This window comes from Balaenoptera ricei, chromosome 8 (genome assembly GCF_028023285.1).
Source record: "Balaenoptera ricei isolate mBalRic1 chromosome 8, mBalRic1.hap2, whole genome shotgun sequence".
Taxonomy (NCBI): domain Eukaryota; kingdom Metazoa; phylum Chordata; class Mammalia; order Artiodactyla; family Balaenopteridae; genus Balaenoptera; species Balaenoptera ricei.
The window spans coordinates 46350030-46375554 of NC_082646.1; the positions used below are offsets into that span (position 1 = coordinate 46350030).

The 25525-nt window shown below is 37.0% G+C and overlaps 1 protein-coding gene across 1 annotated transcript; it reads right to left on the bottom strand.

Moving 5' to 3' along the window:
• Positions 1-2025: 2025 nt before the first annotated feature.
• On the bottom strand, positions 2026-25308 carry LOC132369740 (tripartite motif-containing protein 64-like). The gene is made up of 8 exons (XM_059929412.1): positions 25257-25308; positions 10410-10461; positions 9304-9367; positions 8351-8765; positions 7103-7198; positions 6149-6399; positions 3695-3795; positions 2026-2661 (listed from the first exon to the last, which is right to left on the bottom strand). The coding sequence occupies exons 4-8, from the start codon at positions 8759-8761 to the stop codon at positions 2168-2170; spliced, it is 1353 nt and encodes a 450-aa protein (XP_059785395.1). The 5' UTR covers positions 8762-8765; positions 9304-9367; positions 10410-10461; positions 25257-25308; the 3' UTR covers positions 2026-2167.
• Between the last annotated feature and the right edge of the window lie 217 nt (positions 25309-25525).

Below are 25525 nucleotides of genomic sequence, written 5' to 3' on the forward strand. Positions count from 1 at the left end.
ATATGCAATTAGTCTCCTTGGACTTTTATAAGGTGAATATGGGTCAAGGTAGCTTTCTTCACTTCGTAAGTCTAGAGGACTCGGTTGTTTTCATAAGGTGCTCAGTAATATGAACTCAACTTTTTGCCATCTTCTGGTTCTGCTTCTCTTCCCACTTCTTTTCTTGAGACATAATTTAATTGACCCGTAAAAGTAAAATGAAAACTGTCCCAAATTCTAATTTGAAATTTATGCTTTGTTTTCAGATGCATCATCTGTACTCTTTAAAATTCCCCTTGCCTCTCCGGCCTTCATTCCACCCAATTTTACAGGGCTTATCATAAATGGAACTTAACCAAAAAATGAGTCATTCAATCAAGAGGCTTAGGATAAGAGATATAATCCAAGAAAATGGAGTAAAAAGATCAAAATGAAAAGAGAAATGGCTAAAAGGAAAGGACTTTCACTCCATAGTGCACTGAATACTTCTTTTGAATTGTAGGACTGAAGGTACAGTGAAGGATCTGGAGATAAAAATGAGACAAACCAAGAAGCTCCTTCTTGTACTCTGTAAAAAGAAAACAAAATACATCCAGTTCTTGAGTTTTTGTGAATTGGATATTATAGATTGAACTTGAACAAATTATCATTTAGTATATTCTTGTGGAGATGTGCCTGAGAATGAATGCTTTCCAGTGAACCATACTGTTTCTGCTTTCAAATGACCAGGGTATAATGAACATTATAGAACAATTACAATATTTTTTAGGTATCACATTATATTACAGAATTCTGTATTTCTGTAATCTGAATTATTCTTCAAATTTAAATTGGTTTTGGCCTTCCCACTGCTAAGGAAATTATACCACCTTATGCTTAGTAGTATTTTATATGTCAGTTTAAATGCTGACAGTCACCATTATGTGAAGTCCTGTTTTCTGTTTCCATATCACTTTATGTAGGGTCTTCATCTTCCATTAGATTGTACTGATCATCTTAGGGAAATCTCAAAATCAACACTATAAAACAAAATTATGCAGTAGTTATTTTAAACCTCAAAATAATGGAATTTTCTTAGGCTGTAAAGCTGCAAATCTTTTTTGTTGACATTATCAGTTAGCATTTTATGTCTATTATGTTAGCTACATTTTGGAAAACTTTATCAATGCTGGAATAATATTTGTTTATATTAATGCTTTCATTCATGTATTTGTTCATTGATTCATCCTATACTTCTATGTATCATGTTATAAGTCTGCACTGGATAGTAGGAATATAGTAGTAAACAATATACTGTCCTTACTGTCTCAGAATTGTCTGTCAAGTAGTAAAAGTACTAATTTGAGGGTATATGCTCAGGGAGTGTGTAATAAGAGGAACTACACTGGTCTGTGTAGTCACGAAAAACTTCCTGGGAAAACTGTTGTTGAGCTGAAATGTGCTTAATGACTAGGGTTTAGAGAAATGATAAAGTCTGTCAAACACTTGGTTCTAACCAACTAGGTCAACTTTGAAGAGAAAACTAAGCACCATTCCTTTTGTTTACTAACCTGACATCACCTCATTCTTTCACCCCAATCTGGTTCAGATATGCAAGTAAAGCACACTGTTTACAATGTAGATGAATCTTGAAAGCATTAAGTGAAAGTAAACAGATATAAAAAGCCACACATTGTGTGATCCAATTTATTTGAAACGATATAATAGAAAAATCCATGAAGAATAAAACTGGATTAGGGGGTGGCTTGGGGGGGGAGGGGGAATGGGGAGTAAATGTTAATGGGCATTGGTTTATTTTTGGGGTGATGGATATGTCCTAGAATTAGATAGTTATGGTTTCACTTTTTGAATATTACTAAAAGCCACTGAATTATATAGTTTAAATGGGGTGACCTTTATGGTATGTAACTTTTATTTTAATAAAACTATTATTTATGATGGAAGAAAAGCAACTGATTATACTCTATGAAATATTCCATAATAAATTTTTATTACAATAAAATTTAATTAACAAATTTATACATTCAATATGGTTATGCCATTTTATAAACATACAGTCATATGTTCCATTAAATTACAATGTGCTCAGAGATAGTCAGATATCATCCTGTGGCCTCATGTGAGGTTTAGGACAGCAATTTGTTCAGGCGAGAATTTCATCAATTAAATGGTCACGGAACTTGACTAGTCATGGAGATCTAAGGCAAAGGAAAGGCATCAGAGGGGAGGAGAAGGAGGAAGGAAGGAAACTATATATGAGGGAACCTCTGCAAACATCATAGAAGCTCACAATTCCATTGTCATAATCCAGAAACACTCCGATCCTACCCAAAGGCCTTTTCACATACTGAATTAAGGGTGGCGAGTTTGTGGACAAACTATAATGATTGTTCACCTTCATAGAAAATAGAAAAAATGCTTCTTCAGAATGAATAATGATATCAGTATCACTTGTCAAGATATCTTTACAGACTCCCAGAATCCAGTTCGAGGAGTGTGTCACATCCACCTCCCAGTAATGCCTCCCGGAGGTGAAGGCCACAGCTCCCCAGGCCACAAATTTCTCCACAATCTGGGGCTGTCTGGGCACACCTTGATGGTCACCTCCAAACGTCACACTTGTACCATCCTCAGAAAGGCTCACATTGTGAATGGTCATTTTCTGACTCAGAACGTTATCCACTGCAGAAAGAGAAAAAATCAGGTCAGCAAGTGGGATTTCCATGGCCTGAGAGGCAGAGGCTCTCTACCCAATGAGTCTTTTCATTTTCCCTCCTCCAAGGAAATACAAAACGAAGACAAAAGGGAGTTCAGACTGGCTCTTCTATGAAGAACAAGAGTTATAACTATCTCTACAGCACATAGAAACACCTCAAATCATATAGAAAAAGAAAAAATCATGCAGACATATCATGAACTCTGTGAAGTCTGATTTAATGTCAATGTCTTGATAGTTTATTTCAGGACTCACAGAAAACATTATTTTTTTCTTTCATTTAGAAAACTTTTCTTCTGTCCTTTGTCTTTAATACGATCTAACAGGTAGCTAGCACTTGCTATCATGTGGGTATTTATTGGGCTATAGTCTCTACTTACTACCTTTTCAAAGATCAAAATGTTGATAGAAATCCATCAATGAATAGTTTGGAAGCTTCTAAAAGGATGTTCTGGCTAACCATGTTCAAATATCCCTTGCCTGTCAGTTGTTTTGAAATTGATCTAATAGCATTACAATTATCCTGCCTAAGCCAATTTTAGTCTTTTCTGTCAATTCTTGCTGATTTTAGAAATAATAATTTTTGTACAATGCATAATAAATGCGCTTGTAATACAGAACAAATTAAAAACCAGCGATGCCATATTTAACTTTTTAAGAGTGAAATAAACTGAATAAACACAATATTGATGGTTACTCACAAAAGTAAATATTCTATCTCTTTATACCCACATGAGCAAGCTGGCTGCTCTCCTCTTGCTCTGCCTATGTCATATGTAACTGAATATATATATCTAGCTTTGCATTTTCGGTAAACTATAGGATGCAAAGTTCAGCCTTGATCTTTCTAATATGACTACACAGGCAGGAAAAATGTAACAACTTTGGGAAGTTATGTACTACCTTCATGTCATAAAAAATAAAATAACAATAAAAGAAAGCTCCTTCCCAAGAAGTTCTAATGAAATGTAGTCCTGCTCACTGAAGGTTGACTCTTACCTCTGAAGTTGTTCAACATGTCTAGGATTCCAGTGACAGGCCAGGAAGTGAGCTCTGGGTTCACTGGCTGAGGCTTTTGCATCTGTACGAAATCAGTCCTGTAACAAATGACGTCAGTTACATTTCAAGATCAAAGGCTAATCACGGGACCATTACAAAAAAGCAGTTTTTAATCCAGGATATTTTGTCAGAATTCTCCTGTTTTTGGTTAATTGGATATACATTATATTCTACACACTTGGGAATATAAAAAGTGACCATACTTTTTTCTGAATATAAATTACATCAAATTTCAACTTCCCCATTCTTCTCAGACTTTACTCCAATTTTCAACTTATTGAACTTCATTCACTTCCTCTATTCCAACTCAGGTAATGCAAAGATCCTGGGCATTTTACAGAGAGCAAAAAATTCAGGCAAAGCCTTTGGGACTTCAGTCAGCAAGTTGTCATCAAGGATACATTCAGTGTCTAAAAGGAAGAGTTCACTGAGCCAGACATGTTTGCTCTTATCAGCCCAGCAAGGGAATCCAATTCCAGCCTGGCTGCCCTTGTCCCGAAAGTCTAACTTCCCAGTGGGCACCAGGAAGCCATTAGCTCTGAGGTCCAGCCTACAAGGGGGCTTTCAGTGATGGAACAGGCTGATTCACTGCTACTCCTAGGAACAAAATCACAGCCCCTCTTCCTATTAGGGAATTTGCCTCTTTCCTGCCTTTTTCACCTTCCAACTCACTAGTGTAGGTGCTTCCTCTGTGATATCCTAGAAAAATCCCTTCCCTAAGTTTTATTGTGGTGAGTCTGGAGAGGATGGGATGAGTGGGTGGAACAAAGCCCAGAATGTCAGAAAGTTTTCAGGTATATTTGAATTCAGCCAAATGAAAAGGAAACTTCTCAGACCAAGGATCAGAAGGCCTCTAGAATCCTTTTGAAATACAACAGAAAATAGCCAAAAAGACGATGTTAATAGATCAAAAGATGTACTGTTCGTCATCCATGTGCGAGGAGGTTCTGCACCTATGGATTCAACCATGGATTGAATCTGTAATTTCTGTTTTATTTTATTTATTTATTTATTTATTTAGTTAGTTAGTTAGTTAGTTATTTTACAGTAGGTCCTTGTTTGTTATCTATTTTTTTGTTAAATTTATTTTACTTATAGAATAATACATAGATACATTCTTTTCAAAAAGTTTGAACATTATAGGTAAAGCTAAAGTCTCCTTTGACCACCATTTTTAATCCTGATCTTCTTCCCTATGGCTTGAGATAACCACTGTGTGTTATTTATTTTAAATCTAGCAGTGTGTACATGTCAATCCCAAATTCTAAATCTATCCCTCCCCTACATTCTTCCTCCCTGGTTCTAAACGGAAAATATTCAGAAAAAGAAAATTCCTGTAAGTTCCAAAAAGTGAAACTTGAAAATGCCACATACCTGGGAACTATTTACATAGCATTTAATTTACATTTTATTAGGTGTTATAAGTAGTCTAGAGGTGACTAAAGTGTATGGGAGCATGCTTGTAAGTTATCTGCAAATACTATGGCATTTTCTATAAGGGATTGTGCATCCCAGGATTTAGATTTTGGGGATGGCCTGAAAACAATTCCCCATGGTACCAAGGAACGACTATCCAACCACTTCATCAAAAAGACAACAACTTTTCCAGAAATCAAAAATCGTTAGCGTACACTCACATTTCCAATACATTTCCCGAGGCCTGCAATGAAAAAAAAAAAAAAATCACGTTAATCATGAGAGTTCTGTCCTTTTGCATCTTCTTTACTATTCTTGTTTGTTCAATAAGGTATTGTTTTTCTCATGCTCCTCTAAGGAACAATCAGAGGCTATCTTAATAACAGAACTTAAACTAAAACATGATGCGCTTCCTCAGGGCACATTAAGGAAGGAAGGAAGGAGGCCAGGAAGAGTTTGTGTAATGATGCAACAACATCAGGTTTCCAATGTCAGTCATTGCTCAGTCCTATTCCCAAGGAGAGATCTCACCATTTATGATAACAATTAAAGCAAAACAAGGAACCATATAAAACGAATTATAGAGTGCATTGAAATTGACTACCAGTTCTAAAAATTTTACCTAGACAATGGGCAAAACCTCAATGTCTTCAGTAAGTGTGGGATAATAGAGAGTGACAATGTATTGAGAATTACTCTAAGAAAATTAACTTTCCCCTGGTCACAGAATTCTGCTGATTTTGGATAATCTGTCTGGATAGTACTCCTGATCACACTGAAAAAATTTTGTCCTATGTTAGCTAGTAAAAGGATTAAAAAAAAACCTCCCAAAGATTACCAGGCTGTGAGAAATAAGGGATTGGACAAATAAAATAATGGGAGTCAAGGAACATCATCCCTTAGCTGAGATAAGAGTATATGCAGGTAACATTTCAATGTTATGGCAACGGTGCCCAGAATAGTACTTCTGTCTCTGAGGATGGAACCTCCCTTCTCACCTGGAGCAGCTCCACATCAGGCTTGTGGCACATCTCAGTCAGCTCTCTGTACATTTCTTTCAGACTCTCTTTCTGTTGAGTCATTCTGAATTCACTCTCCCTGAGTTGCTGGAGAGTCTCCTTCGCTTCTTTCTCCAGTGCCTCCAGATGGAGTTGCTCCTCCTCCCGGAGGAACAGGTGGATCCTCTGATACTGAACTTTGATCATCACCTTCCTTACGGCCACATAGTTCTGCAGAGATAATGGATTCAAAGAATCACTCATCCTCATTCCCAACAGAAAACGTCAAATATTATTTCCTTACTGTCATCGGGAAAGTTCTTGACAAACTTTCTGCCTCACATTTCAAAAGGCCTGGAATATTTGCTGGCCCTTCCGGCCCATCATTTCTCTAAGTTTCTTGCCTCTTTTCCTGTTTAAATCAAGCCGTGTGAGGGGGTCCCAGTTTTTCTCCCTAGGAGGATTCTTCAGGGTTCTTACTCCATCAATTATTTCCTCTCTTACCCAAATCTTGTTTTTTCTTGTTCCTTTCCCTGATTTTTCTAAATATTCTTTTATTAGGTAAACCCCATACTGTGCATCTTTAAAAACATGCGCTAATTCTCCTCTAGGTACTACTGCATTCCTCTCCTCACCTTCACAGACACACTTAGCACAATGTTGTCTTATACTCCATGTCTGAGAAGGTTTATTCACATCTTCAAAATGTGGCCTAGGAATAAGTTTCATGCCTTGGTTTTCCCATATACTAGCACTCTTTGAACTAGTTTGTATTGATCTATTATAATCGTGATTACTGATAGGTCATTTGAAACCACTACTCTTTCCAAGGAAAAGACCACTGTCCTTTACCTGGCAATTTGAATTTTGCTAAAAGTCTAAGCAAGGATTATATCTGTCTCCATGCAAACAAATAGAATATTTTTATTCTTACCGCTAATGACTGAGTTTTGTTAGCTTCTTGATTCAGACTGTTTTGCATTTCTTGTGTCATTTTCCTTAAAGAGTCCATTCTCTTCAGAAGTTTCTCCTGCAAAATAACCATGAGCTTTAGTGACACAGATGATGATACCATAAATTCCATCCCCTTATGTATGAGCAAAGGCGGTCATTTAGAGCAGGAGTCCCCACCCCACTGGGCCGAGGACCACTACCAGTCCACAGCCTGTTAGGAACGGGGCCGCACAGCAGGAGGTGAGCGGTGGACAAGCAAGTGAAGCTTCATCTGCTGCACCCCATCGACCCCCATCCCTTGCATTACCACCTGAACCATCCCCCCAACCTCCCCCTGCCCCCGTCCATGGAAAAATTGTCTTCCACGAAACTGGTCGCTGGTGCCAAATAGGATGGGGACCCCTGGTTTAGAAAATAGAAATCTTGAGTTTGAATGATGTGGTCAGATTTTTCCACATTAATCTAATTTGATTCTAATATTTTGAATATTAAAGTGACAGAAACATATAATGAAGAATTGAGGGGGACTTCCCTGGTGGTGCAGTGGTTAAGAATCTGCCTGCCAATGCAGGGGACACAGGTTAGATCCCTGGTCCTGGAAGACCCCACATGCTGCGGAGCAACTAAGCCTGTGTGCTCTAGCGAGCCTGTGCTCTAGACCCCATAAGCCACAACTACTGAGCTCGCGAGCCACAAGTACTGAAGCCTGAGTGCCTAGAGCCCATGCTCTGCAACAAGAGAAGCTACTGCAATGAGAAGCCTGTGCACCACAGCGAAGAGTAGCCCCCGCTCGCTGCAACTAGAGAAAGCCCACAAGCAGCAACAAAGACCCAATGCAGCCAAAAATAAATAAATTAATTAAAAATTTAAAAAAGAAAGAAAGAATTGGGGGAACTTTACAGATAATGGAATCTCTCATTTCCATGCGAGAAATGAAATTTCTCATGTCCTAAGAAATTGAGACTCAGATTTTTATATAACTTGACTAAGGATGCGTCAACCTCACGTCAGGAGCCAGTGTGCCTGGTGCTGCCACATGCCCCAGGATACAGCAGTTCCACGTGTTTGGACAATTGAGCAACAACATTAAAACGATACACTTACATGATCTACACTGAAAAATCCCCACCTCCACCATCTCCATCCCCATCAACTTCATTATCATCCTCATCTTTCTCTCTGATTTAGGAGCCTATAGGTTCCTAATTGCCTTAGAAGCATCACCTACCCGGTATTCCTCAGCAGCCCATTGTACTGGACTGTGGTTGTGAGCTGCATGCTCTGGGGACGCAGAGCAGGGACCACAGAGCAGGGTCTTGTCAGCCTCACAGAAGAGTCCTTTGGCTTCTTTGTGTGTCACGCAGATCTGCGCCTCCGAGCTGTTGGTTTGTTTAGCTGCGTCCTGTCTGGCGAGGGAAGCCAGCCTCTTGAGTACAATATTGGTTTTGAAATCGGGCTTCTCTGATAGTCCCCTGCACTCAGGGCAGCTCTTTGGAGTCTGGTCTTCCTCCCAGCAGAGGTACAGGCAGGGACGGCAAAAGCTGTGCCCACAGTCTATGGTGACAGGGTCTATGAAGTAGTTCATACAGATGGAGCAGGTTAGTTCATTCTGGAAGGCTTGCAATGTGTCTGAATCCATGTTTCTGAAAATTCAAGACAGAAATAGAGAGGATAAGAGAGAAAGTCTTTCTTCTGCCCTGATAAGGGAAAATAAAGCCTTCGGACAAAGTCCTGTCTGTTTGAACTCTATCTAATTTACCTATTTGCTAACCCTCAGTACAAACCTAGAAATGGTGAATACAGACAGGTTCATGCTGATACAAATGATAAAATTAGATAAGAGAGTCCCTAGCAACTTTTTGGTTTAAATAAACCATGTTCTCAGTCATACCTAAATTACGTGGATGTGCTTAAAGCTTAGACCAGAGGGTAAATGGTAAGATGACTCCAGAGTTACTTTTATTGGCTGATTGGTACAGAAGCACATATATAATCTCAATCTGTCTCTCTCTCTCTCTCTCTCTCCATGACTCCATGACTGGAACCCATACTTGCACACACTTTGTCTCTATGCTAACATTCTCTGTGTCTCCTGCCTCTGAACTGACAGATGTGCTTTTCTAAAGACAAATAAAATTGTTTAGAATAATTTAAACTTAATATAATCAATGTTGGCTTTACCTTTGGCATCTTAAAACTATAAACTTTTCAGTGTTTGCTTCCAACTTAAATAGCAAAACTCCTCCTTTCAAGACAAAAAGGAAAAAAATATGTTATTTCTAGTTCAGGAAAACAATTTTTCCTGGAGTCAGTTCAGATCATCAGAGCACTTCACATTTTGAACTAGGGAATGTTCAAGCTATAACAATAATCAGTAAAAATTAATCAGTTATTTTTTAAAACCAAAGAAAAAATTTGAATATACATGAGGATTTTCTCTCTACAGTAGAAATTCCAAAGATGTAGTTAATGGAAGCAACATCATATCCTCTTTGTTTCTGATATTTCCCTATTTGACCAATGCCACTTCTTGGGAGTCCCTATGAGTTCATTGGATCTATCCTGAACACTTTTCAAATCTAGACTGGAAACTGAAGTCTTTAAAAATATAGCGCCTTTATTCTGGCATGGACATATATACACTACCAAATGTAAAACTGATAGCTAGTGGGAAGCAGCCGCATAGCACAGGGATATCAGCTCGGTGCTTTGTGACCACCTAGAGGGGTGGGATAGGGAGGGTGGGAAGGAGGGAGACGCAAGAGGGAAGAGATATGGGGATATGTGTATATGTATAGCTGATTCACTCTGTTATAAAGCAGAAACTAACCCACCATTGTAAAGCAATTATACTCCAATAAAAATGTTTAAAAATATATATATAGCGCATATGACCTTTGCAGGAAGATATTCTAATTAATTCAACACATTTAACTCTTATGTTCATCTGTATAAAGACTATGAAATGTATACATTATGTTGAACATTTTAGGTGTTCTACGTGTTTCATAAATACATATGTCTGTAGAAATCTCATTTAAAACCTAAAAACATCTAATATCATGTAAGGTAACGGAATAAAAATGATTACATATGTTAATATTACAAATATCAATATATTACAATTGCTCTAGTTACAGATATTTTAAATATTGAGGTCATTTAAAAAAAACTAAGACAACTACTTGTTTGCTTGGACAAAACCCAAGCAGGCCAATAGGTAAATGGAAAGGATTTGGATGAGAGGAAATAGGCATGAAGATATTTACAATCAATTCCGTACTTACCAGAGTCCACTGTGAGCGGTCTCACTTCTGGAAGGCTGCACGTCCTGGAAATCTGTGGATATCAGGGTCAACAAGAACTGTCCAACACCTGGTAGCTGCACTTTCCCTCAGTCCCCCTGAGAGAAGCAGTCACCCCCGGGCAAAGTTGCCTTTTAAAGGATTAGACTCTCCTGAGGCCACACCTACTTCTTGAGATTGGATAATACCTTCAAAGGGTAGTGGAAAATACTGATAAGTTTACTCAGAAAGGTGTGAAAATGGCTGATTGGGTTTTCGGTATATAGAAAACCCAATCTTAGGGGGCTGAGACCCTAAAAGAATATAGACTTCTTTTGGGGTAAATGCAAAAGAAAAAATTGGTGAAAACTTTTAAACAAAATACTTTATATATGTTATATATACATACATAATATATACATCAATGTATATGTTTATATTAATATGAATATAATATAGTAATTATTTACACAATAATTATGTGAGTAATTATATTTAATACAATGCATAAAGATGATTGTTTTTTATTGAGGTATAATTGACATATAACCTCATATAACTTTCAGGTATATAACGTAATGATTTGCTATTTGCATATATTGTGAAATAATCACCATATTAGTTAACATTCATCATAATACGTAGTTAAAAATTATTTTTCTTGTTATGAGAACTTTTAAGATCTACTCTCCTAGCAACTTTTAAATATGCATTACAGTATTATTATCTGTAGTTACTATGTTATACATACTGTAGAATATTACTTTTAACAGAAGTGCCATAGTACCTGTATTTTGCTGACACCTATCACAGTTTATCAAATTACCAATGCTTACATACATGTTATTTCACTAAATTACCTATTGTTTGTTAATTGAAGCACTACTTATAAACAAATATGAAAATAAATTGACCTTGCTAGAAATTTTTAAAGTGAAAATATAAAGAAGGTCAATTTTTAAAAAAACTTTTGAATTTTATTTTATTTTTTTATACAGCAGGTTCTTATTAGTCATCCATTTTATACACATCAGTGTATACATGTCAATCCCAGTCTCCCAATTCATCCCACCACCACCCCCACCCCCCACCACTTTCCCCCCTTGGTGTCCATACGTTTGTTCTCTACATCTGTGTCTCAATTTCTGCTCAGCAAACTGGTTCATCTGTACCATTTTTCTAGGTTCCACATATATGCATTAATATACGATATTTATTTTTCACTTTCTGACTTACTTCACTCTGTATGACAGTCTCTAGATCCAACCACGTCTCTGCAAATGACCCAATTTCGTTCATTTTTATAGCTGAGTAATATTCCATTGTATATATGTACCACATCTTCTTTATCCATTCGTCTGTTGATGGGCATTTAGGTTGGTCCATGACCTGGTTATTGTAAACAGTGCTGCAATGAACATTGGGGTGCATGTGTCTTTTTGAATTATGGTTTTCCCTGGGTATATACCCAGTAGTGGGATTGCTGGGTCATATGGTAATTCTATTTTTAGTTTTTTAAGGAACCTCCATACTGTTCTCCATGGTGGCTGTATCAATTTACATTCCCACCAACAGTGCAAGAGGGCTCCCTTTTCTCCACACCCTTTCCAGCATTTGTTGTTTGTAGATTTTCTGATGATGCCCATTCTAACTGGTGTGAGGTGATACCTCATTGTAGTATTGATTTGCATTTCTCTAATAATTAGTGATGTTGAGCAGCTTTTCATTTGCTTCTTGGCCATCTATATGTCTTCTTTGGAGAAATGTCTATTTAGGTCTTCTGCCCATTTTTGGATTGGGTTGTTTGTTTCTTTAATGTTGAGCTGCATGAGCTGTTTATATATTTTGGAGATTAATCCTTTGTCCATCGATTCATTTGCAAATATTTTCTCCCATTCTGAGGGTTGTCTTTTCATCTTGTTTATAGTTTCCTTTGCTGTGCAAAAGCTTTTAAGTTTCATTAGGTCCCATTTGCTTATTTTTGTTTTTATTTCCATTACTCTAGGAGATGGATCAAAAAAGATCTTGCTGTGATTTATATCAAAGAGTGTTCTTCCTATGTTTTCCTCTAAGAGTTTTGTAGTGTCCAGTCTTACACTTAGGTCTAATCCATTTTGAGTTTATTTTTGTGTATGGTGTTAGGGAGTGTTCTAAGTTCATTCATTTACATGTAGCTGTCCAGTTTTCCCAGCACCACTTATTGAAGAGGCTGTCTTTTCTCCATTGTATATCCTTCCCTCCTTTGTCATAGATTAGTTGACCATAGGTGCATGGGTTTATCTCTGGGATTTCTATCCTGTTCCATTGATCTATATTTCTATTTTTGTGCCGGTACCATATTGTCTTGATTACTGTAGCTGTGTAGTATAGTCTGAAGTCAGAGAGTCTGATTCCTCCAACTCTGCTTTTTTCCCTCAAGACCGCTTTTGCTATTCAGGATCTTTTGTGTCTCCATACAAATTTAAAAATTTTTTGTTCTAGTTCTGTAAAAATGCCATTGGTAATTTGATAAGGATGGCATTGAATCTATAGATTGCTTTGGGTAGTATAGTAATTTTCACAATATTGATTCTTCCAATCCAAGAACATGGTATATCTTTCCAACTGTTTGTATCATCTTTGATTTCTTTCATCAATGTCTTATAGTTTCCTGCATACAGGTCTTTTTTCTCCCTAGGTAGAAATAAAATACCTAGAAATTCCTAGGTATTTTATTTTTTTGTTGCAATGGTAAATGGGAGTGTTTCCTTAATTTCTCTTTCAGATTTCTCATCATTAGTGTATAGGAATGCAAGAGATTTCTGTGCATTAATTTTGTATCCTGCTACTTTACCAAGTTCATCGATTAGCTCTAGTAGTTTTCTCGTGGCATCTTTAGGATTCTCTATATATAGTATCATATCATCTGCAAACAGTGACAGTTTTACTTCTTTTCCAATTTGTATCCTTTCATTTCTTTTTCTTTTCTGGTTTCCAAGGCTCGGACTTCCAAAACTATGTTGAATAATAGTGGTGAGAGTGGACATCCTTGTCTTGCTCCTGATCTTAGAGGAAATGCTTTCAATTTTTCACGATTGAGAATGATGTTTGCTGTGGGTTTGTCATATATGGTCTTTATTATGTTGAGGTAGGTTCCCTCTATGCCCACTTTCTGGAGAGTTTTTATCATAAATGGGTGTTGAATTTTGTCAAAAGCTTTTTCTGCATCTATTGAGATGATCATATGGGTTTTATTCTTCAATTTGTTAATATGGTGTATCATGTTGATTGATTTGCATATATTGAAGAATCCTTGCATCCCTGGGTAAATCCCATTTGATCATGGTGTATGGTCCTTTTAAAGTGCTGTTGGATTCTGTTTGCTAGTATTTTGTTGAGGATTTTTGCATCTATATTCATCAGTGATATTGGTCTGTAGTTTTCTTTTTTTGTAGTATCTTTTTCTGGTTTTGCTATCATGGTGATGGTAGCCTTATAGAATGAGTTTGGGAGTGTTCCTTCCTATGCAATTTCTTGGAAGTATTTGAGAAGGATGGGTGTTAGCTCTTCTCTAAATGTTTGATAGAATTCACCTGTGAAGTCTTCTGGTCCTGGACTTCTGTTTGTTGGAAGATTTTTAATCACAGTTTTAATTTCATTCCTTGTGATTGTTCTGTTCATATTTTCTATTTCCTCCTGTTTCAGTCTTGGAAGGTTATACCTTTCTAAAAATTTGTCCATTTCTTCCAGGTTGTCCATTTTATTGGCATAAAGTTGCTTGTAGTAGTCTCATAGGATGCTTTGTATTTCTGTGGTGTCTGTTGTAACTTCTCCTTTTTCATTTCTACTTTTATTGATTTGAGTCCTCTCCCTCTTTTTGTTGATGAATCTGGCTAATGGTTTATCAATTTTGTTTATCTTCTCAAAGAACCAGCTTTAATTTTATTGATCTTTGATATTGATTTCTTTGTTTCTATTTCATTTATTTCTGCTCTGATCTTTATGATTTCTTTCCTTCTACTTACTTTGGGTTCTGTTTGTTCTTCTTTCTCTAATTCCTTAGGTGTAAGGTTCAATTGTTTATTTGAGATGTTGTTGTTTCTTGAGGTAGGATAGTATTGGTGTAAACATCCCTGTTAAAACTGCTTTTTCTTCATCCCATAGGTTTTGGATCATCGCATTTTCATTGTCATTTGTCTCTAGGTATTTTTTGATTTCCTCTTTGATTACTTCAGTGATCTCTTGGTTATTTAGTAACGTATTGTTTAGCATCCATGTGTTTGTGTTTTTTACGCTTTTTTCCCTGTAATTCGTTTCTAATCTCATAGCATTGTGGTCAGAAAAGATGCTTGATATGATTTCAGTTTTCTTAAATTTACTGAGGCTTGATTTGTGACCCAATTTGTGATCTATCCTGGAGAATGTTCCGTGCGCACTTGAGAAGAAAGTGTAATCTGCTGTTTTTGGATGGAATGTCCTATAAATATCAATTAAATCTATCTGGTTTATTGTGTCATTTAAAGCTTCTGTTTCCTTATTAATTTTCTGTTTGGATGATCTGTCCATTGGTGTAAGTGAGGTGTTAAAGTCCCCCACTATTACTATGTTACTGTCAATTTCCTCTTTTATATCTATTAGCAGTTGCCTTATGTATTGAGGTGCTCCTCTGTTGGGTACATATATATATTTATAATTGTTATATCTTCTTCTTGGATTGATCCCTTGATCATTATGTAGTGTCCTTCCTTGTCTCTTGTAACATTCTTTATTTTAAAGTCTATTTTATCTGATATGAGTATAGCTACTCCAGCTTTCTTTTGATTTCCATTTGCATGGAATATCTTTTTCCATCCCCTCACTTTCAGTCTCTATGTGTCCCTAGGTCTGAAGTGGGTCTCTTGTAGACAGCATATATGTGGATCTTGTTTTTGTATCCATTCAGCGAGCCTGTGTCTTTTGGGTGGAGCACTTAATCCATTCACGTTTAAGGTAATTATCGCTATGTATTTTCCTATGACCATTTTCTTAATTGTTTTGGGTTTATTTTTGTAGGTCCTTTTCTTCTCTTGTGTTTCCCACTTAGAGAAGCTCCTTTAGCATTTGTTGTAGAGCTGGTTTGGTGGTGCTGAATTCTCTTAACTTTTGCTTGTCTGTAAAGCTTTTGATTTCTCCATCGAATCTAAATGAGGTCCTTGCCGGGTAGAGTAATCTTGGTTGTAGGTTCTTCCCTTTCATCACTTTAAGTATATCATGCCACTCCCTTCTGGTTTGTACAGTTTCTGCTGAGAAATCAGCTGTTAACCTTATGGGAGTTCCCTTGTATGTTATTTGTCGTTTTTCCCTTGCTGCTTTCAATAATTTTTGTTTGTCTTTAATTTTTGCCAATTTGATTACTATGTGTCTCGGCATGTTTCTCCTTGGGTTTATCCTGTATGGGACTCTCTGTGCTTCCTGGACTTGGGTGGCTATTTCCTTTCCCATGTTAGGGAAGTTTTCGACTATAATCTCTTCAAATATTTTCTCGGGTCCTTTCTCTCTGTCTTCTCCTTCTGGGACCCCTATAATGTGAATGTTGTTGCATTTAATGTTGTCCCAGAGGTCTCTTAGGCTGTCTTCATTTCTTTTCATTCTTTTTTCTTTAGTCTGTTCCGCAGCAGTGAATTCCACCATTCTGTCTTCCAGGTCACTTATCCGTTCTTCTGCCTCAGTTATTCTGCTATTCATTCCTTCTAGTGTATTTTTCATTTCAGTTATTGTATTGTTCATCTCTGTTTGTTTGTTCTTTAATTCTTCTAGGTCTTTGTTAAACATTTCTTGCATCTTCTCGATCTTTGCCTCCATTCTTATTCCGAGGTCCTGGATCATCTTCACTATCATTATTCTGAATTCTTTTACTGGAAGGTTGCCTATCTCCACTTCATTTAGTTGTTTTTCTGGGGTTGTACCTTATTCCTTCATCTGGTATATAGCCCTCTGCCTTTTCATCTTGTCTATCTTTCTGTGAATGTGGTTTTTGTTCCACAGGCTGCAGGATTATAATTTCTCTTGCTTCTGCTCCAGGCATTTGATAAGAGAGGCAAGTACCTCTGAGAAACGGGCTGGAATCAGGCAAAGAAGAATAGTGAAAATAAATTTCCAAAAATGGAACAATTCTATTCCAGGAGGGTGGAGAAAGGATTTTGATGAAGAATGTTGAGCTGAAGGATGCTGACTTATCTTAGAGGCTGATTAACCGCATCTGTCTCCTTACAGGAGTGAGTCAGCACAGCTGCACTTGCCTCAGCCTCTGCTGCCAGAACTCCATGCACAGCCCATGTCTGGGCTGATGGACTGGCTCAACTGCTTCCAAGGTGAGTATCTCTCCATTGGTGTGTCCACCCTGCAAGGTTCTTCAATAATGGTTTCCACAGACAAACTTTCCCTCTTCATCTCTCACCTTGTACAGGAGAACAGCCTACAAACAGGCACGTACAGACATGTGTAGTCACAGAGTCACTAAAATCCTTACAAAATACATGCAGGCTGGCGCAGGGATAGATGTGATTCAGGCCTCATCAATTACTTATAAATTTGATAAATAATTTCTATAATAAATAAAAGGACATGCTCCAAAAATGGCTCCTTGAGCCCTAGAAATATCATCACATACAATGTCAGTTGTTCACTGAATTCTAGAAAATGGGTTATTAATCCAGGATATTCCAATTTCAGAGTCTAAGTGCAGTTACTTAGAGTTTAAAAACATTTTTGCTTCAAAGTTTCTTAGCAATTGAATGTATAATGTGTTTTTCCATTGATATAATCAGAAAAAATGCATAAGCCTCAAAAATTAAATGCAGAAACTGCAAGGAAGCAAAGGAATGGTTGATGAGCCACATAGAGCTAGCTCCATGATAAACCTAACTCTGGAGGGTGCCTTAGCAGAAAGTGGAAGACTAGACCTCAGGTTGGAACCACATATCAAAGGCAGAAAATTCCTATAAGTAAACTACTTTTAAGAAGCCATCCTTAGTTTCTGTTTCTGCAGTGACCATTTGCTAACTTAACTGGAATAGTATAATAATCCTGGCAGAGCGATCACCAATTCTTTAGTCTAAGATGCACTGTGTTTCCACTGATAGGGGTGGTGGAGGTGGAGTAAGGTACAGTGCCATGACCTTGGAGGTGACCAGTGCACATGTGCGCAGGCTTTTAGATGTCATGGAAAGCATCCATAGCCCTGACCTCCCTTGAGTTACAATCTCTGAACTTATAGGAAGTGTTTTCCATGGGAACTATTTATTTGTTTCTTCAGCAGATATGCTGGCAACATTTGAATCCAATACTTTCCAGTGAGAGCTGCTCTTCTAATCTTAAAATACTTTTCCATTGAGACCCTAGGTGGACTCTCTTCTCTGGTAGAGAATTTGATTTTTAACATTGATTTTGACTGGAGTATTCTCTCATCTCTCCACAGTAAAACTTTCATTCAATAATGAAGTAAGCAGTCAGCATGTCAGGCTGTTTCATGATGCAAGAAGTTTTGAAGTATGAGCATGACAGCCTCTGTGTGTCTTTGGATGGCAAAACATCGAAGTATTTTGCTGCATGGGGAGCCCGGGGCTTCACCTCTGGCAAACAATACTGGGAGGTAGATGTGGACGGCTCTTGGGACTGGGCTGTAGGCGTCTGTAAGGATTCCTGGACAAGGAAGGATGACGGCATACTGAAGGAATCCAACAGGGACAGCTTTCTCCTTGTGTGTGTGAAGGAGGATCATCATTACCGTCTCTGGACCACCACCCCGACCACTCCTCTGTACATAGAGAAACCTCTGGGCCGGGTTGGCGTGTTCCTTGATTTTGACAGTGGGAGTATGAGTTTTGTGGATGTTGTCAAGCACTCCCTCCTTTGGAGGTACGAGGATGGCCTGTTCACTTCCCCTGTCAGGCCTTTCATTTGCACTGGCCACACGTGAGGCGGGCTAAGTCAGGACCCTGACTGGATGCTCAGGACTCCTTCTCCGAGGCAACCCTTCTCAGGTGCAGCAAGTCAAGGATACTTCATTGTCTTTAGGCTCTTTCTACTGTAATGGAAACTCCTTTATTGTTATTTGGTGTGAAGATAGTGTCAAGTGCAACTTTTGTTGGTTTTGCTTCTTCTTGACCATACATTCTTGTCCTGTAGACATGTGTCTGGAGTATATGTTGTGGTTGTTCACCTCTTTTGTGAGCTTGCTGCATTCACCACAATATGACCGTGTGCTTCCCACTTCCTGGTCCCCAGTACAGGACCCCAGGGCTGGCACAGCATAGACAGACCTGGTCACCAACCAGACCCAGGTCAGCCCCTTACCTTCTCCTCCTTCCTCATGATCTACTCTGTCTTACACATCTATTCACCCTCAGGGCGAAAACCAATTTTCAAGGAAATCTCCACTGATCTTGTAGACTGGGATAAGCATTTCATTAAAGAACCCAGAATTTGCAGGTCCTTTTCTTTCACAATAGAATAAGGGAAAAGAGATAAAGAAAGATAACACCTCTTAAAGGAAGCACTTTATGGCTTCTCTTTGATCTATCGGATATACCACCATCACTACTACCGCGCCTTGGGCCATTATTAAACAAAATAAGGGTTACTTGAACACAAGCAGTTTGATTTTAGGAGTGGATCTGATAACCCAGAAAGTTACTAAGTGAATGAGGTGGGATAAGCAGGACTAAGGGGTGATTCACGTTCTGGAGGGATTTCATCACACTGCAAAGAATGGCTCACAATTAAACAATCTGAATTATTTATTTCTGGGATTTTCCATTTAATATTTTCTGAGCAAGGTTTTAACAACCGGGTAACTGAACTCAAGGAAAGCAAAACTGTGGATAAGGGTGGATTACTCTATAGTTAAAAAAAAAAATCTAGGGAAGGGAGTGAAAGAAGTGCTTGGACTTCTAGTAATTTCCATGTTTCCCTGTGGGTCATGTTACTCTGGAACACACAATTAACATCTAGGTCACCAAAAACAAATACGAAGGTATGAATTTTACATACCCAGAGGGCTTGCATAAATGTGATTTTCCTGTTATAAGAAAGGCTGAGAGAATTTGCCTGAATTTATCATATTGTCAATAAAGCAGGAACATGTGGGTTCATTTCTGGAAAGTAACAGGATTTATTAAGTAACCCATTAATACAATTGCCTTCTATTAATGTATCTGAGGAAAAATCAGATTGATAGATGAAAGAAAGGATGTGATAAACTAATGTGATAAATTAAAGGATTTGATAAATTAATATCCATCATGGACTAAAAGCCTAAAATGAATAAGTAAACAGACATTGACTTAACATATTAACAATAATTTAAACTCTATACAAATCAGCATTATTTTAGTAGTAGGAAACCCTGCTTTAAAGCTTTGAAGCCTCAGCTTTAAAGTCACAATGAGAACAATAACATATCACCACTATTAACATTGTTTTAGACATATGGCACAACACAGTGTGAAATAAACTTCAGGTATAAAAAGTTAAATACTATCATTATTTCTGATATTATGATCGTTCACCTGAAACACACTTATAAACAGTAAAGTAAGTCACTAAGATTTCTAGAAACAAAATTAACACTCAAATATTAACGTTTGAATGTAATTAATGTTAATGTTAAAAAAATTAACTTTTTTTGTTAAAAAAAAGATACAACTACTTAGTAAATGCAAATGTTCTTGAAAACAAAAAATGAAAAAAGCCAGGAACTTTAAGGCAAAGAAAAGAAGAAAGAATAATGTGAGGGCATTAGTGTTAAACAGACTTTCCATTATTATTCATATGTCAGTGGGATAATTATATATGTATAATTTCCTGTTATAAGAAAGGCTGAGAGAATTTGCCTGAATTTATCATATTGTCAATATATATATATATATATAACCAATATATATATATTAGTACAAAAGAGTCGGGGTTTCTGCTAAGAATAAATGCAGACACTGCCTGGAAAACAAGTGGAGCACCTCATTCAAATGAAATAGATGAGTATTTTTGATTTTTATTTTTCTAAATCAGAAAGAAACACTTTATTGGCAGATCAAAGTTTAAATATACATATAGAAATACTGCTGCCCACAATCTATTCACTCTCAGTTGGAGAACGGCCTACTCCTAAACTGAGGAAGTAAGGAAAAGAGATAGCAAGACTTTGGCCATTTTCTTAAAGTCACCTAGCCCACCTCCCATCAAATATTCCCCACTGCATATCCAGTACAGGGGTCCATGAGGAGAAATCCACAGAAAAGGAGTGGATCATAGACAGATGATAACAACACTTTTCACTCCAGGATAAACAGTCTAACCCATTGTTTCTTTACCCAACAGCTCAATCATTTCATTGTTTTCTCGTTTTGTTTTCGAAGAATCTTAATTGCATGGATTTCCAGGAGGAGGGATGGGTGGTATTGGAGGTGAAAGCAATATTAATTCGTATTTACAGTTATTCTGCCTGTAGTGTCCCCCTCCTCCCATGTTTATGGACCTGATGCAGTGAATACTGCTTCAAGTTGTCTTCTTCCCAACCTGTCCTACTTTATATGCAGAAGGAAGGAAGGAGGAAGGAAGGAAGGAAGGAAGGAAAGGAGGAAAGGAGGGAGGGAAACTGGCAAGGAGGAGAGTACCCTCCCTTTGGCATAGATTCCCTAGAGTTTTGCTTGACATTCCTCTGTCCCACCCTTTAAGGGATGAAAACATATTCAGTTGGAATCTGAATCAGAGGAGAAAACAGACAACCCCTGACTGAGTGTGAGATTCTTTCCTGCCTCATCTTCCCACGGGAAAAAGCCTCCTGAAAAAAAATTTTTATTAAAATGTCTTGAGCCCCTGAGATGGCCAACACTGAGCCTGCCAAAATGCAGAAAATACCTACTCCTCTGCGGTGTGTTAACTCTGGAATAGCTGTCAGATATGAATTCATCAAGGTTTATGGACTTAGCTTGATGAAAAAACTTAAAATGAACATGAATCTAAAAATGGGCAGTTGAAAAAGATATCTTTTATTTGGCTAAGAAATAGTAATATCATAAATATCAGGTACTTTGGAAATAAAAAACAGATGGAGCAAATAATATTTCCAAGAGAACACAAATAATCTGTTATGCCTAGTATTGCCCAGGGAAGATCCTTTTGCACCAGGGAGATTAAAAGAGACTTTCAGTTTATTCATCTCCCATGACAGGACCTAGGGCAGGTGAGAGATGCTGAGAGAAGCCAGGGTACAAGCAGGTATACATCCATCTGGACTGCAACATGGATTTTAACATGACCAGGCCCCCATCAAATTCTGGCACCTTCCTATCCTGAGTGGTGCAGCTCAACTTGGCTACAGGCAAATAGGAGTGAACTTCTGGTTGATATCAGCGCGGTTGGTGGGAAGAGTTGGTCAGTCTGTTTACCAGAAGGTGAACAAGAAATTATAAAACTGCTGTCAGTACCACTTGGGCAACTAGAAATAGATGGAAACACTCACTTAGTAAAATAACGTGATCAGCCTCACCCAATCATCTGCTTTTCAACTTCTGTGAACAACTTGTGAGAAGATTTAAAACACACCCAGGGCCTAAAGCCTGCTATCAACCTGGCATTATCAATATGCTGGATAGCAAGAACCTGAATGCAGCAGCTACAAGCTTGTTAGGACTGGGTTTCAAGTGAGCATCTGAAAGTATTTTATAACACAGCTATCTCCACAACTTAGTGTATCATAGTGTTTTTCCTTCTATACCTAGGATGCAAGCGCTTCTAACCAGCATACTAGGAATCCAGTTTGAAATAATTCTGTTTAAAATGTTTGTCTTTCGAAGGTACTCAAGAAACCCAAATTTATAGGCCTGGGAGGAAAAGAGCTTTTCTGACTTGGGGAAATCTTGGTAGTTCTCTTAAAGTTTTTAGTTTTCCCTAAGATTGAAAAGGAGCTTGCCACCTTTTAAATCTAGAAATAGTTTCATGTAGTAGGTAATGAGTAATGAAAGGTATTATGACTTCCTGAGAATGTAAGTCCACTGCAGCAGCCTGGGTCACCAAATCCTATGTAAACTCAGGCTCACTGCTTGAAGGAGTGAAAAGCTGATATGGACCTTTTTAGACAGATCTTTATACCCTGTTCCTACTACAATTTATCTCCTTTCACACAAATGTTGCCCTCCATCATATGGTAGAATTTTCATTTGAGCCACTTAGGTATGGGAAGGCTTGAGGTGATAAGGTTGATAACACAAATTCCTCTTTATGTGTGTGATCTATCCTTTATTCTCCGGAGCATAAACCATTTTCTAAGAGGCACAGCCACACACATACATTTAAAAATCAGCTTCTCAATTACACACACACACACACACACACACACACACACACACACACACACCCACTACACACAGCTTCCTTGACTATTTATTTGAATGGTATTTACTTTAGAGTTCTATTTGGGGAGGATTGACATTTTTACCATATTTTGTTTTCCTATCCACAAATGTGGGCTTTCTCTCCATTCACTCATATTTCTTTAATTTCTTTTAATAGTAATTAATGGTTTATGTACATAAAATTTTACATCTTTCTTTAGACTTATTTCTAGGTATTTGATATTTTGCTAATATTTTAAATGCATTTTAAATTTCCTTTTCCCCTTTTTATTGTTTATAGAAATGTATTTATCTCTCTTATTAATTCCACTAATTATAGCTTTCAGGAAATTTTCTAACCACACTATCACATCATGTTAATAGTTCAAATTACTACAGCTTTATTTCTTCTTGACTCGTATAAGATTTATTTCTTTTTCTTGTTCAATTGCATTGAATATGACATCTATAATGGTGTTGAGTACAAGTGGTAATAGCAGACAATCTTGTTTCTTTCCTATTCTTAGGAGAAAACTTTCAAATTCTCCATAAATATGATACTATCTATACATTTTTTTAGATAATCTTTCTTAGATTGTAAAATTTTGCTCCTGTTTCTTTTTTAATAATTTTTGAAATTATGGATGAACATTGAGTTATACCAAATGCTTTTTTCCTGCATATGTATATATATATATATATATATTTTTTTTTTTTCCTGCTAATGAGGTGATTTGCATTTATTCTGCTTTCAGGTGTTAAAAGACTTTACCTTTCTAAAACAAACTCCACTAGGACATGGTATATTATGCCTTTATCTCTCACTAGGTTTGATTAGCTCATATCTTGTTTAGAATTGTTCCATCTATATTTATGTGAGAGTGTGTACCATAATTTTCATTTCTCATAATACCCTTGTCAGGCTTGGGTATCAAAATTATGACTTGGGAAGTATTATTTCTCTCTCTGATATATGGAAGAGTTTGTCTAAATTTGTGGTGTTTTGTTTTTTGTTTTCTTAAAATTTTGGAAAATTTCACCAAAAGATCAGTGGACAAAAATTTTTTTTAAATAATGGATTCAGTTCCATCAGTGTAAATAGTGTCATTCAGATTTTCTATTTATCTTTCTGTCAGCTTTTGTAAGATGTGTTTTTCGAAGAATTTGTTCATATTATCTAAATTGTCAAGTGCCAAGACATAAAATTGTTCATAAAAACCTCTTAATACCTTATTAACAACTAAGGAATCTATACGTTTGCCTTTTTATTCTTGATTTAAACACCCCTCCTTTTTGCTAGAGGATTATCAGTTTAATTGCTCTATTCAAAAAGCCAATTTTTTATGTTGTTGACTTTATCTATTGTCTGCTTTTTTTTTTAATTTCAGAATTTTCTGCAATTATTATTATTATTTTAATCCTAGTTTATTTGGCATGGATTTGCTTTTCTTTATTTACCTCTTTGAGGTAGGCTTTTCTTCTTTTTAATTATATGCATTTAGTGCTACAAATTGCCTTCTAAGCATTGCATTAACTGCATCTCAAAAGTTTTGTTTGGATGCATCCTCAATATTATTCAATTAAAATATTCCATCATTGGTTTTTGTTTAATTTGTGCAGTTGCATAAGAAATACATAGTTGGAAGAAAATAGCTGTTGAGTGCCAAAAAGAATGGACTGTCCAGGCTGGGACTTGAATGTGTTCAGAATCTTTGCACATCTTCCCCCTACTTTCTTCTTTATCTCATGTAGCCTGACACTACAGGCTGAGATTCCAAAACTTTTATACAACCTGGTGTCTAGCAGGCTCTGGAAGGACATTAGAGGGTGAGAGAAAGGGAGAAGTCACTATATTTCTTCTCTTCCTCTCTGCCTAGGGCACCATGTCCTTCATGGTTCCAGCCTCCATCCCTGACTCTGGCTCTGAAAATAAGTAACATCACTACCATCCTATCTCCACAGTCTAGTCTGGTGGTGGCTCCTGCTGTTGCTAACCTCTGAGTGGTTTCACTGTCTCTTATTTCTATTCTCGCCTCTCATTTCAGCAGTACAACCAATTCCTTGCATTACATTCCTTCTGTTTTAAATGCCCAGAACATTTTCGATTTTTTTTGTTTAGATTCTTACTGACCCATTTTCCCTTCATATTTTAAAGCCTCAAGACCACAATTTATAATGTGAATCAACTCCAGGTAACAAATTGTCCCTTATAAAATGGAATAAATGCAGTAATCTCTTCTAAAATGGACTAAGGGTGCCCTATTTGTGTTTCTGAGAGGAGACCGTAATATTTTTGCTCTTTTTTTTCCCCAGAGTTTTTGATTTACGCATAACTCTGAGCTGTCAATCAACAAGTTTAAATATTTATTTAAACTTGTTGAAATTGATTTAAAGGTACGTCTATAAACTAAAGGTGTTAAAGATATATAAAGTATTGCATTTCACTACCTGTGTTCTCACTTGATTCAACACAATCATCCAGTCTATATGAAACACTTACCTTTGCCTTTCAGGTATGGTGGGTGAACCAAAACAAGATAGCTGAGCCTTCTCCCCCAGAAAACTTACTGTATAGTTAAAAAGATAAGGCAAACACAAAACAATTTTTCAAAACATGCTTAAATTAATCACAAGATTTAATAAAATACAACTGAAATGCTTAATGCGAAAAAGATTTAAAGAATAAAATAATAATAAAATTTTTATAGAAATATAATCTGAACCGTATATGTATTTTTAAACTTCTTAGTGTCCACATTATAAAAGGTA